The sequence below is a fragment of the Zingiber officinale genome, chromosome 2B (genome assembly GCF_018446385.1).
Source record: "Zingiber officinale cultivar Zhangliang chromosome 2B, Zo_v1.1, whole genome shotgun sequence".
Taxonomy (NCBI): Eukaryota; Viridiplantae; Streptophyta; class Magnoliopsida; order Zingiberales; family Zingiberaceae; genus Zingiber; species Zingiber officinale.
The window spans coordinates 111,471,516-111,483,380 of record NC_055989.1 but is presented as its reverse complement, the minus strand read 5'-3'; the positions used below and the strand labels follow the sequence as shown (position 1 = coordinate 111,483,380).

The following is an 11,865-nucleotide window of genomic DNA, read 5'->3' as shown; positions in this document are numbered from 1 at the left end:
TGTTTTCCTTTCCAACTGCAAACTGCATTCAAAATGTCTTTAAGAGGATTATGGAGAGGATGCTGCGGATGCTGCTTTGATATCTTTATTAACTAAGCCAAGCATTTCATTTGAAGATGTTATCTGCATGACATTTGTTCATATTCCTAACATTTGATGGATAATTTGAAATAGAAAAAAATATTTCATTTCATAATTAAAATTATTTGCAACTATCAATTAATTTTTATTATGCAGAGATAATAGTGCAATCTATTTTTTTAATATCAATTCTCTTATTTATGCATTCTGTTATAACATTTTTTTGTATGATAATTTAATTTTAAGTGGATGTGATAATTATATTGAAGGGTAGCATCAATAATAATTATAAGCTTATTATTGGTCTTGTGTGATACTTATCATATACGAGAAACAACTAAAAAGTAATTAATAAATAAAGAAATGTGAATTTTAATATAAAAATAATATATTTAGCATGCTAAAAGGACAATTTTTAGTGTGAGACTCAGAGGAATCAATATAAAAGTGAATAAATGCAAATAATAATTGTTTGAGTAAATTAATTTATTATTTAAATTATTTTAAGAGAATTTCAATTTGTATATTTCTAATTGAGTGTTTTCGATAAATTGGCCATGAGATGATGAAATTTACCTGAACTAGATCATGACAATTAACATCAGTTATATTTAAATTGATTAATTTTTTTTTGTCTACAATTAAATTACATTATCATATAAGAACATATGTATTAATATAAGGATTTAATGGGCAATTGACCTAAAAATATTATATTATTAAATCTTTCACTATAAGTGCTTCTTAATTGACTATGATGGTTGGTAAAAGTTTTTTATGAGACTGAATCAATCAACCTAGGATTAATCGGCAGTGTGCGATTGAGACATACTGCCCACGTGGAAGCATCCGATCAACACTGCCACGTGGGCAGTGTGTCTCAATCATGCACGACGTAGCATATAGGATGGTGAGTGGTATATTGCCACCCTATATATATATCCGGAGGATAGTGAGTGCCGCGTGGATAAGAGAAGATGATGACTTAGTTGTGGTAGTGATTCTAGCAAAGGAAAAACTAAATCAACCCTCGACTTCTGGGGCACACCCCAACTTCTAGGTTGCACCCCGACTCCTTGGGTGCCCCAACTCCTGGACCTCACCTCGACTCCTCGGCATCTCGAGTCCTTGGTCTCTCGTCTCCTTAGCGATTCGACCCAGAATGCATAACTATTTTAGGAAAAAAAATAATCATCAAGTAAATCTCATATTATTTCAGGAAAAGAATAATCATCGTGCAAATATCAAATTATTTCGGGAAAAAATAGCGGCATGAATAAGTCTTGGATTATTTAAGGAATTAAATAATAATAACATGAAGATTGGAACCGAGGGAAAAAAGTCTATCATCTCCCTATAAAAGGTAGTCATTTTCCGGCATCCAACGTACATGCACACATACATATAAACCATAATATTGCTCTTCTCCTCCATCTTCATCTGCTAACTTGAGCGCCAATTTGATCCTGTCGGAAAGCTGAGAATACGAACCTGCCAGAAGGACGTGGCTGGAAGGTTAACCGCATTCCCATGACCCGGTGGCGACCTATCTTCTGCGTTGACCAAGTCGCCTGAAGTCCTCTGGTCAACAATCCCTGTAGTCATCAACCGGGTTGCCCCGGTCTCTGGTACCTCGGTGCTCGAGGCAATCCCACAAATATATGAGCAGTTGAATGATAACGACACAATGAAATAAGTATGAGATGAGTACAATGACGTACCCTGGCCCCAGGGGGCGCTCTCGGATGGATGGATGAGCTGGTTGTGGCGCTGATCAGGTCGTCGCGGCCGTGAAGACTGGATAGACGTCCGCCAGATGAGTAACTGGCTCCTGTGTCTCAAAGCCGGGCGCGCTATGGATCCGTATGGTAATGCGCGGCCTAACTATAACGCCGACTCGCAGGTCGGAATGGGGGCACGAAGGCCGGAATGCAATAGCGGTGCGCAGGCCGAATACTCCATCGGCTCGCCAAAGTAGACAAATAATGTGAAACCTGAGCATGCGGACAACGCCTGCCCAGAGGGTGATGGTGGTGGTCGCCGGGGGCGGCGCCCGCTGGGGTCAGCGCTGGCCGCTGGGGACGGCGGAGATGGCCGCCGGAGGTGGCGCTGGCCGCTGGAGGTGAGAGGGAGAAAACCCTCCTTTGGCTGGCGGCAGAAACAAGCTCGAAGCCCTCTCTTCCTGTTGGCAACGATGAGGTGCAAGCCGGAGGGAAGGAGGGAGAGAAGAGGCGCGGCCGGCAGCCGAGGAGCCCCGCGTCAGGGGGCTAGCGGCGGTGAAACCAGCGCACCCCTCATCCTCCCCGTGTTGGTGAACAGTGCACCCTTTTACAACAAAACCTACTCACGCCCAAAAGACCAAACTGTCCTTCCTCTTCCTCCTTATTCCTTCTCTGCCCCCAAGTACTATCCGCATCAATTACATTTCTTCCTTACTTATATTCTTCCTCTAAATTATTACACTCCTCTTCTATCCCCAAATATCATATCTTCTCCCTCCTTCAATTAGTACATTAAAAATGCTGAAAAGAAAGTTTTAATGGATAATCGGAAGAAAAACACTCATACCCTCAATCGGATCAATCTCACAATTAAGGATGTAAAAATAAACCCAATCCGTCGGCCTGATTTTAGTTGAGCCAAAAAATATCAGGTTCAGTTAGTGGTTTTCGGGTTGCATTAGGATTAGGTCGGATTCAAGTTGACCCGGGTTGACCTAAATTTATGATTTAGTTGATTTTTTTTTTGTTAAATCAAATTTTATTTTAAAATTTAAGATATTTATATGTATATCAATATCAAGGTTAATATGATAATAATAATGAAGTATTGAAATAAAAATAACAAAAATATAGTAAAAACAACAAAAAAAAAGGTTATCTTTATTTAGGTTATTCGGGTTCAGGTTTGGATTTAAGATTTTCGGGTTTTATTCAAGTCATGTCCGGGTTAGGATATTTTAATAAAATCCTCGCTTCAACCTAACCCGAACCCACCCGACCCATCCAAATTGACACCCTTACTCACAATAAACAAAGTGGTGTATGAGAAAATCTGCAAAGCAACAATACCAAAATAAGCTTGGGAAATTCTACAAAAAAAAAACTTATAAAGGTCACGAACAAGTGAAGAATGTGCAACTTCAAATTTTGATATCAAAATTTGAAAAATTGGAGAAGAAAAAAAAATAATGTTACTGAGTATTTCACAAAAGTTGATTCTTTAGTCAATCAAATAACTTCGAATGGTGAAGCTTTAGATGATCTCAGAATTATACAAAAGGTACTTCATTTTATTACTAAAAAAATATTTTTGTCTTGTTACTATTATTGAACCGACAAGAGATTTGAAAAACATGATTTTGGAGGATCTACAAAGCATTCTCAAAGTCCAAGATGTAATAATTAATTTATTATTTTCCTCATCACAACAATCTGATCAAGCTCTTAAATCCCAAGTTTCTATTAGAGGTCATAGTTCATCCTACTGTGGTAGGGGCAAAAATTTCAGAGGATGCGGTGATTAAAGCTCTCGCGGAAGAGGAAGAAATAATCAACAATATCATCAAAATGACAGTAATGAAAAATCAAAGCTTCAAGTTTCAAAGAGGAAGAGGAGATGATGGTTATCAAAGAGGTCGAGAACGTGGTTATCTTGAATGTAGTTATTGTTAAAAAATAGGACATAAAGCTATAGATTGTTGGCACAAACAAATAGATGATAAGAAAAATAGTTATATCAACTAGAAAAAATTATGTTCCAGTTTATCTAAAATTGATCATGGTGAAGTGGTGATTGGTGATGCTAGTACTCACAAAATTAAAGCAATTAGTGAGATTTTTTAAAAACTAAATTTGAAAATATTGAAAAAATATCTGAAATTTATTTTGTTCCTTATTTAAAAAGGAACTTGCTTAGTGTTAGTTATCTTATGAAGAAAGGGTGTGATTTGCATATGCATCATAATGCTTGCACTATATCTAAAGGCAATCAGGTTATTGCAAAGATTGGTGTGACCTCCAACAACTTATTTCCTCTCAAATTTGAAACTACAATTTTAACTTAATTTGCTTGTATTGATAAAATAAGATTTCAAAGTTGTAGCATGACAAGTTTGGACACTTGAATTATGGAAGTTTAAAATTGTTATCAACAAAAGAGATGGTTAGAGGATTGCCAAAGATCGACCAAGTTGAAGTTTGTGAAGCATGACAACTTGGAAAGCAACATAGAAATTCATTCCCACAACAAGCAACTTGGAAAGCAAAAAGGTCATTGGAGCTTGTCCATTCCGACCTCTGTGGAAGTATGTCAATAGAATCACTTGGTGGGAGTAGGTTCTTTATTACTTTCATTGATGATTTCACAAGGAAGGTATGAATTAAATTTCTCAAAGAAAAGTCACAAGCATTTCAAGTTTTTGAGGATTTTAAAGTTGAAGTTGAGAATTATACTAGACTTCGTATCAAAACTTTAAGAACTTATCGTGATGACGAGTATATTTCAAATGAAGCTAAGAAATATTTTAGAGAACATGATATAAAGCATGAGTTGATAACTCATTTTACACCACAACAAAATGGTGTACGTGAAAGAAAAAAATAGAACTATTGTTGAAAGTATGAGATACATGCTCAAAAGAAAAAATTTACTAAATGAATTTTGGACAAAAGTTGTTTCTTGTGCAGATTATCTTATTAATCGTTCTCCAACAAAAAAGTTTGACAGATTGCACACCACATGAGGCATGGTATGGAAGAAAGTCTGATATTTTACTTCTAAAGGTGTTTAAGAGCGTTGCTTATTCATTCCACAAGCAAATAGAAACAAGTTTGATGACAAGTATGAAAAATTCATTTTCATTGGATACAGTGAAAAAAATAAAGCCTACAACCTATATAATCCAATGACTAAAAAGGTAGTGATAAGTCATGATGTTCGTTTTGAGGAAAATACAAGTTTCAAAGATCCAAAACACAACGAAAATGAGATCCACATTCCTTCAATTAGTGAACAAGAATCAGAAGAAAATAATTCTTCTCAATTATCAAGAAATTCACCAAGTTTTTCAACAAATCATTCTCCAAGAAAAATGTGAAGTATGTAGAAACTCCTAGATTCAACCTAGCCTATTGAATATGCTGATTATGTATTTTTTTCCTTTCTTTGCGGGAGAAGAACTAATTTCCTTTGATGATACAAATAAGGAAAATATATGAAAAAAGCCATGAAAGAGGAGATAGCTGTCATTGAAAAAAATAGAACTTGGGAGCTCATCAATTTTCCTCCACATAAAAAATATATTGATGTTAAATGAGTATATAAGATAAAATTGAATGTAGATTGCTCCATCGACAAGCATAAAGTAAGACTTGTAGCAAACGGATACAAGTAAAAAAGAAGAAGATTTTACAAAAGGTATTTTTACTGCTGAGTCAAGACTTAATACTGGTTAATTAATTATCTCTTTTGCAGCTCAAACCAATTGGAAAATTTTTCAAAGTATGTCAAGTCAGTATTCCTAAATGGTGTGCTTCAAGAACAAGTCTATCTTGTACAATATAATCTGCTGGTTTTGTTAAAAAGGGTGAAGAAGATAAGGTCTACAAGTTGAAAAAGATTTTGTATAGGCTATAGCAATCATCAGGGCTTGGTATAGTTGTATCAATTGTTACTGAGAAGAAAGGTTTTTTAAAATGTCCATTAGAGAACATTCTGTGCACCAAATCCAATCCATATGGCAGCTTCATATTTGTAAATCTTTATGCTATGATTTTATTTTTACTGGTATGATTTGAAGGCGCTAGATGATTTTAAACTCTGAATTGAAACTCGAACTCAAGCCAAAGAGTAGCCACGTGGTATTTGCCTATTTGGTGAAGTGGTTTTGTTCTGAGCTGGCAAGAGATCGGCTTCAAGGCTCCTAATTGAATGATGTTTGGCCCATACACACACTGTCAAGGACCGTCAAGGAATTCAAGGAATGCTGCTACTTGGCTAAGAAAATGCATGACTGTCAAGGAATTCGTTTTCATAAGGTAATTAATTATGTTTCAGTTCGACCAGCAACTTTGTTCATTAAGTAAAGCATTTTTGCCAAACACAAGCAACGTAGAAATTTCAATGAAACAAATGACTGAAGCCTATTTCAAAGCATTATTTCCTAGATGTTGATGGAGATATCCAATTGATCGAAATCGAATCGAAACGAATATATAGTTAGTTCTCTTATTAACGTTCCACAAGTTTCAGTTATGGAAGAACCATCGGAAGCCAGGGATGGCCGCGTCGTTCGGGGCAGGGCCGCGCGACGCGGCCATCCATCCCTGCCGCGCGGCAGGGCCGCGTCGCGCGGGACAGGGCCACGCGACGCGGCCATCCGGCCAAATCGCCCTGGGCAGGGCCGCATCGCGCGGCAGAGATGGTCGGGAAGAGAGATTTGGGAAAAGATCTGGGAAAGATTGAGAGAGGAGTGTACCTTAGAACGGGATTAAGGCAGAGATCGAGAAGAAGGTGAGGGAAGAAGATGATTGAGCGGGCAGAAGTCTATTTGTAGTTTCTTAAACAAGATTATTTATCATTTTAACTTAATGTCTATAACGACATTTTGTCAAAGGAAGAAAAAAAAGGGTAAAAAAATAAAGGGGTGTTTTGCATAATGTTTAATTATTCATACGCATGCACTTTTTGATAAATCTCATATATAACGGGGGGTTTTTTAAATAAAATTCTCTATATATGCCTGGTAGTTCCTCCTCTCACTCATCATCTGACAGCGCGCTCTGCCTTCTGCTTTCTTCCAGCGAGAAGTGAGGTCGATCTAAAGAATCCATGGCAGATTTCGTTCTCCAAGCACCCTCCGAAACTGTAAGACAACACTAACACCTCGCTTTCGTCGATCCCCATTAATTTTTTCTTTTTTCCCCCTTTTCTTTCGAGATTACTGATCGTTCGCTCTTTGGAATTGTTAGCAGATGACTGAGAAAGTCATCATCGATGATCCTAATCCCCAATGTTCCTCGGATGCCGTAATGATCTTCTTTTTTTAATCATTCTTTTTGTTAATTCTTGACCATCTAATCAATACCGTTGGGCATTGCTAGTCGATCGAGAAGATTGAAGCCACAGATGTGACTGTCGCCTCCGATCCCGCCTCCGAGTCGCCTGAAACTGTAAGGCGCTGCCACCCATTTCGTTTGAGTAGTTCTTTATCTTTGTTTCTGGATGTTCTGATCATTCTTTGGTCTCGGCGTATGATCTCGATCGTGAAGAAGGAGATCTTCGATGATGCCGTAGGCACTGCAGATCCAGCCCCACAATCCTCAGATATGGTAAGGCGCCACCGCCTCAATTTTTTTCGATCTCCCTCTATGCTTCTTGTTGTAAAATACATGATCAATCTTTTGTTCTGGTGGCTAACCGTGAAGGCTGAGATCCCAGATGCGGCCACCGGCGGCGGTCCTGCTCCCCGGTCGTCCAACGAAACCGTAAGAACCCACCGACTCTTCTTCCATTAGGATGTCTTGCGTAGTTTTTTCTTCTTGATTATCTCTCATTCTTTGGTTCTGGTTGGTGGCTGATCGGGAAGACAGATTCGAGATGAGGCAATCGTCATTCAGCAGAGGGAGCTACACTACCTGGACTTCCTGCGTGTGGCATTGATCAAGGTGGTTACGCTGGTCGCGGCGGTCTACGGCTTCGTCAAAAACTGGGCCGGCCTGTTCAGGCCTATCATCGACCGTGGGGAGACGATGGTCATTCCACTATGCAAGAGCTACTCTCGAGTGCCCTTCGCCCTCCTCCGTTTTGCTGACCAGAAGGTTTCGCTCTTCTCCATGTTTCTTCTTCTTTATTTACTCTTCTCATTTTGAATCGAATCAAAATGGTTTTTCTAATGTCAATTCCTAACGCTAAATCTTGGATCGAAATATCTTGAATCATAAAAAGTACTAACAATTAATTTCTTCATCTTGTACCAGATAGATATCTTGACAGGGAAACTTAGCCACCTACTGCCAAGCTCGGTGAAGAGGGCGGGGTTGAGGGTTAATTCTCAGTTGCGCTTGGTGCGGCGCATCGGCCTCGTTGCGGCTACGATGAACCTCGCGAAGAAACTATACGCTGAGCACGAGACGACGGTGAAGGCGGCCTGGCGGTGGGCGATCGACTACATCCCTCTATTCTGGAGTTCAGTCCGTTTTTTTCTCTGCATCTTCATCTTCCTCTCAGGGAAGTATAATCGGGCGGTGATGTTCCTGACCGCCGCCGCCCCGCGGCTTCCTCTTGTCGATGTAGACCGCGTCAGGAGACTCTTGGACCGGAGGGAATCGACAGAGCGGATTAAGAATCGGCGATAATGATCTTTTTGATGGAAATTGTTGTTAGTTTCGGCTAAACAAATAACAACTCTTTACTTTTGTTTTTCTGAACAGACACGGCGCTCGACATTTTATATCAGTTGGAACACGATGTATTGAATTTTCTATCAAATCTTCTCGATAGAGTTTTTTTCTCTATATTCTTTCTAAATATCTTTATAGTTTGATTATTATTATTATTGTGATTTTTAGCTAATATGACAGGTTTCAGTGAAACCAGACGTGAGCACTAATAAATAAGTAGAGTTTAAACTTCTTGAGATGTGTGGCATGGCCGAGTTCAGCATCAGATGAAGTTTCATCTTGTTCTCTCTTGCTGGAGGTTTCACGTGAATTAAACACAATGTCGGGCGCTTGGGCTGTTGTCTGTTGATTAGCTTGTGAATGGAATGACGAGATGAAAAGTGTCTACATAGTCGAAAGGACCGGGGCTACGACCGCCTCCTCGATTTTTTATTTTTGTTTTTATTTTTATTTTATTTTGCATATGCATACTATAGCTCACCACCACATTACTTGCCGATCCATCCCCATTCGTGATTAGCTTGTGAATGGAATGACGAGATGAAAAGTGTCTACATAGTCGAAAGGACCGGGGCTACGACCGCCTCCTCGATTTTTTATTTTTGTTTTTATTTTTATTTTATTTTGCATATGATACTATAGCTCACCACCACATTACTTGCCGATCCATCCCCATTCGTGAAAATTGAAATTGACCACATAAAAAAAATAGCACGATTTTTATTCGAAATTGATCATATATTTAAAAAGTCATTAACTTAAATTATCTATTAGTACCATTTTTATGAGAAATAGCACGACTTAAAATGTTAAGTGATTATATTAATTTAAATCGGGATTGATTTGATTAAGTTATAATCAAACCAATTTTAAGATTTGAATGGGTCGATTGATTTAAAATGAATTAATGTATTTTTGAAAAACTCTAATGTAGTTTTGAAAAATATTCTATTTTTTACTTTTTTCACCCTATGTAAGTTGTAGCCCCTACCTTGCCATACGCCCTGCTATGTTTTCTCTCATCACTCTTTTATTTTTACCTTTCTCTTCTATTCTATTTATATTTTCTTCTTTTCTTCTGCATTGACAGTAAACTTGTAACTTTTTTATCTCCTCTTCTTAAACACAAGAGCTCTATTTTCTTAAACTCAACTGGCTACTGCCCTCTTCCAGCAACAAGAGCAACTCTCCACCCCCGCATCTTCTTCCTCTCCTCTTCTCAAGTACAAGAGATGCAACATGAGCTGCTACCCTCTTCTAGTAACAAGAGCAGTCCTCCACCCCGCATTTTCCTCCTCTTCTCATGTTTTCTAAGATTTTATTACCATCTCAAGAATAGCCCTATTTTATCTTACCTTGCTCTGTTTTTTTATCGAGCTCACCGAAACTAATTAAGGTTGTAAATGAAGAAGATTAAAACTCTCCTCTTTTGGTTTCTTCCTTCCTATTTTCTCTTCTCTATTTTTCTTAAAAGCAACGATCTTATTTTTTTGTTCCAACGAGTAATCCTTTATAAGCAACTTTTGTTTTTCCACTCTGTCCAACCACCACAACAACAAGAGGAATAAGTTAATTCTTTCTTCTTTCATGTTTCATTAATTGAAAGAGAGTTGCCAAATATATATATTATTTTATTTATTTGTTAGGATGATTATTTAGATCAGAATGAAGGTATCATATGAAGTGATCCCATTTGAAAGCGAGGAAGATGGCAAACTCGGGATGCGACTTAATGGTTGACGGGGCAAAGACTTTACGTGGCCCAACAACACAAAAGTCATTAGTGCTGGGCCAAGAAGGGGTTCCCGACATTGACCCTCCAACGCTCAAGTCAGTTTCCGACATAGTGGAGAATAGTAAGAATGTTGTAGCAAAAAGCATGCCCAATAACAAAGTTATGTATACCTCCGTCTGTAGATGGGAACTCTTTTATAGTATCACTGTAGTATTTGTACATGCCTTTCCAAGCGCATGCATGTTTTCTAAAGCGTGAAAAGACAAGTAAAAAAGTGTCCCTAACACCTTTCCGTAAATGAGCATGCAAATCTCTAATGTGACAGATGAAGAAGCTTCTAAAGTACGATTTGTTTGCTGGACATGCTCTGTTGTCAGTGGCACTACCCTCCAAAAGAGTACGAGGAGAGATGCAGGTGGGCCCCACTATCGGTTGACCGCTTTGACTGGTTGTCCCCATTTGGTATCGCCGTTTGGGGCAGCTGACTTATCTCCTTTTCCGCTTCCCTATTGTCTGGCCTACCTTTGTCCGACTAGCCATGCCACTCGGTCGGCAAGGACTGGCTTGTCGTGGATTGTCACTTACCTCCCAATTCTAGTTGCCACTACTTGAGGATGGTCGTTCGGCATCCTCTCCCGGCCGACCAAGGTTTCCACTCATCCAGTCTGGTCGGCTGCCTAGGGCCTTTGACCATTCTTGGCCTTGATCTCTATGTTAGCAGGCCTTTTCCCCCTTCATCCTTCTTTGGTGGGTTCTCTTTTTATCACTGCATCATGAAGAATACTAAATATTATAAGGAAACTAGATCACAATGGTTCATCATGAGGCGAGCAACACCGGAGTAGAGGGATCGGACCAAAAGTCAACCTTGTTGACTTTAGTGGTTCGGGCGCCCGGACCGTCTGAGCGCCCGGAGTTGAGCTTTGACCAAGATCACATTAAACGTGATCCGTTGCGAAGGGGATACAAGTTTATCCCCTCCTAGGCGCAGAAAACCCTTCCATGCGCTCCGACCAAGGCTATAAATACAACCTTGGTTCAGAAGCTAGAAAATAATCTCAAGCATTAGCATTCCAACACTTGTACACTTTCTTTTAGAGTCGAGCTTCTATTTCTTGTACGTCATTGCTGTAAGAGGCTTCTCCGCCTGAAGGAGATACTAGTGCGATACTTTCCTTGGATTAACAACCTCCCCAGTTGTAACCAAGTAAAAATACTTGTGCCTCTTCTTTTAGTTTCTTTATGTTTATTTAATCTATTTTATGCAAGTGTTTATTTAAAAGTTTGAGAAGGGTTGCTTTTTAATTTTACAGGGCTATTCAACCCCCCTTCTAGCCGGTCGCCGCGGTCCAACAAGTGGTATCAGAGCAAGGACGCATCAGAAGGACTAACCGCCGACTGAAGCAACGAGATGGCCGGAGTTAACATCTACCCACCAACTTTCGAGGGGGAGTTCACTTTTTGGAAGTGACGAATGCAGGTTTATTTTAAAACTGACTTTAATATGTGTCTAACAATGAAATATGATTTTGAAATACCCAAAAGCAAAGAAGGAGAAGAACTTGAGGAGCAGCAGTGGTCTAACGAGCAACATAACGAGGTTATGGCAAATGGTAAGGCCGAGTCCAGTCTTTTGAGCATACTACC

At 39.1% G+C, this 11,865-nt stretch overlaps 1 protein-coding gene across 1 annotated transcript; it reads left to right on the top strand.

Annotated features, from left to right (window-relative positions):
- Positions 1–6,845: 6,845 nt before the first annotated feature.
- Positions 6,846–8,672, top strand: LOC122049426. Its single transcript, XM_042610809.1, has 7 exons — positions 6,846–6,948; positions 7,056–7,109; positions 7,185–7,253; positions 7,353–7,412; positions 7,509–7,568; positions 7,674–7,901; positions 8,061–8,672. Exons 1-7 carry the CDS (start codon positions 6,913–6,915, stop codon positions 8,436–8,438), a joined length of 885 nt encoding a protein of 294 aa, XP_042466743.1. The 5' UTR covers positions 6,846–6,912; the 3' UTR covers positions 8,439–8,672.
- The last annotated feature ends 3,193 nt before the right edge of the window (positions 8,673–11,865 follow it).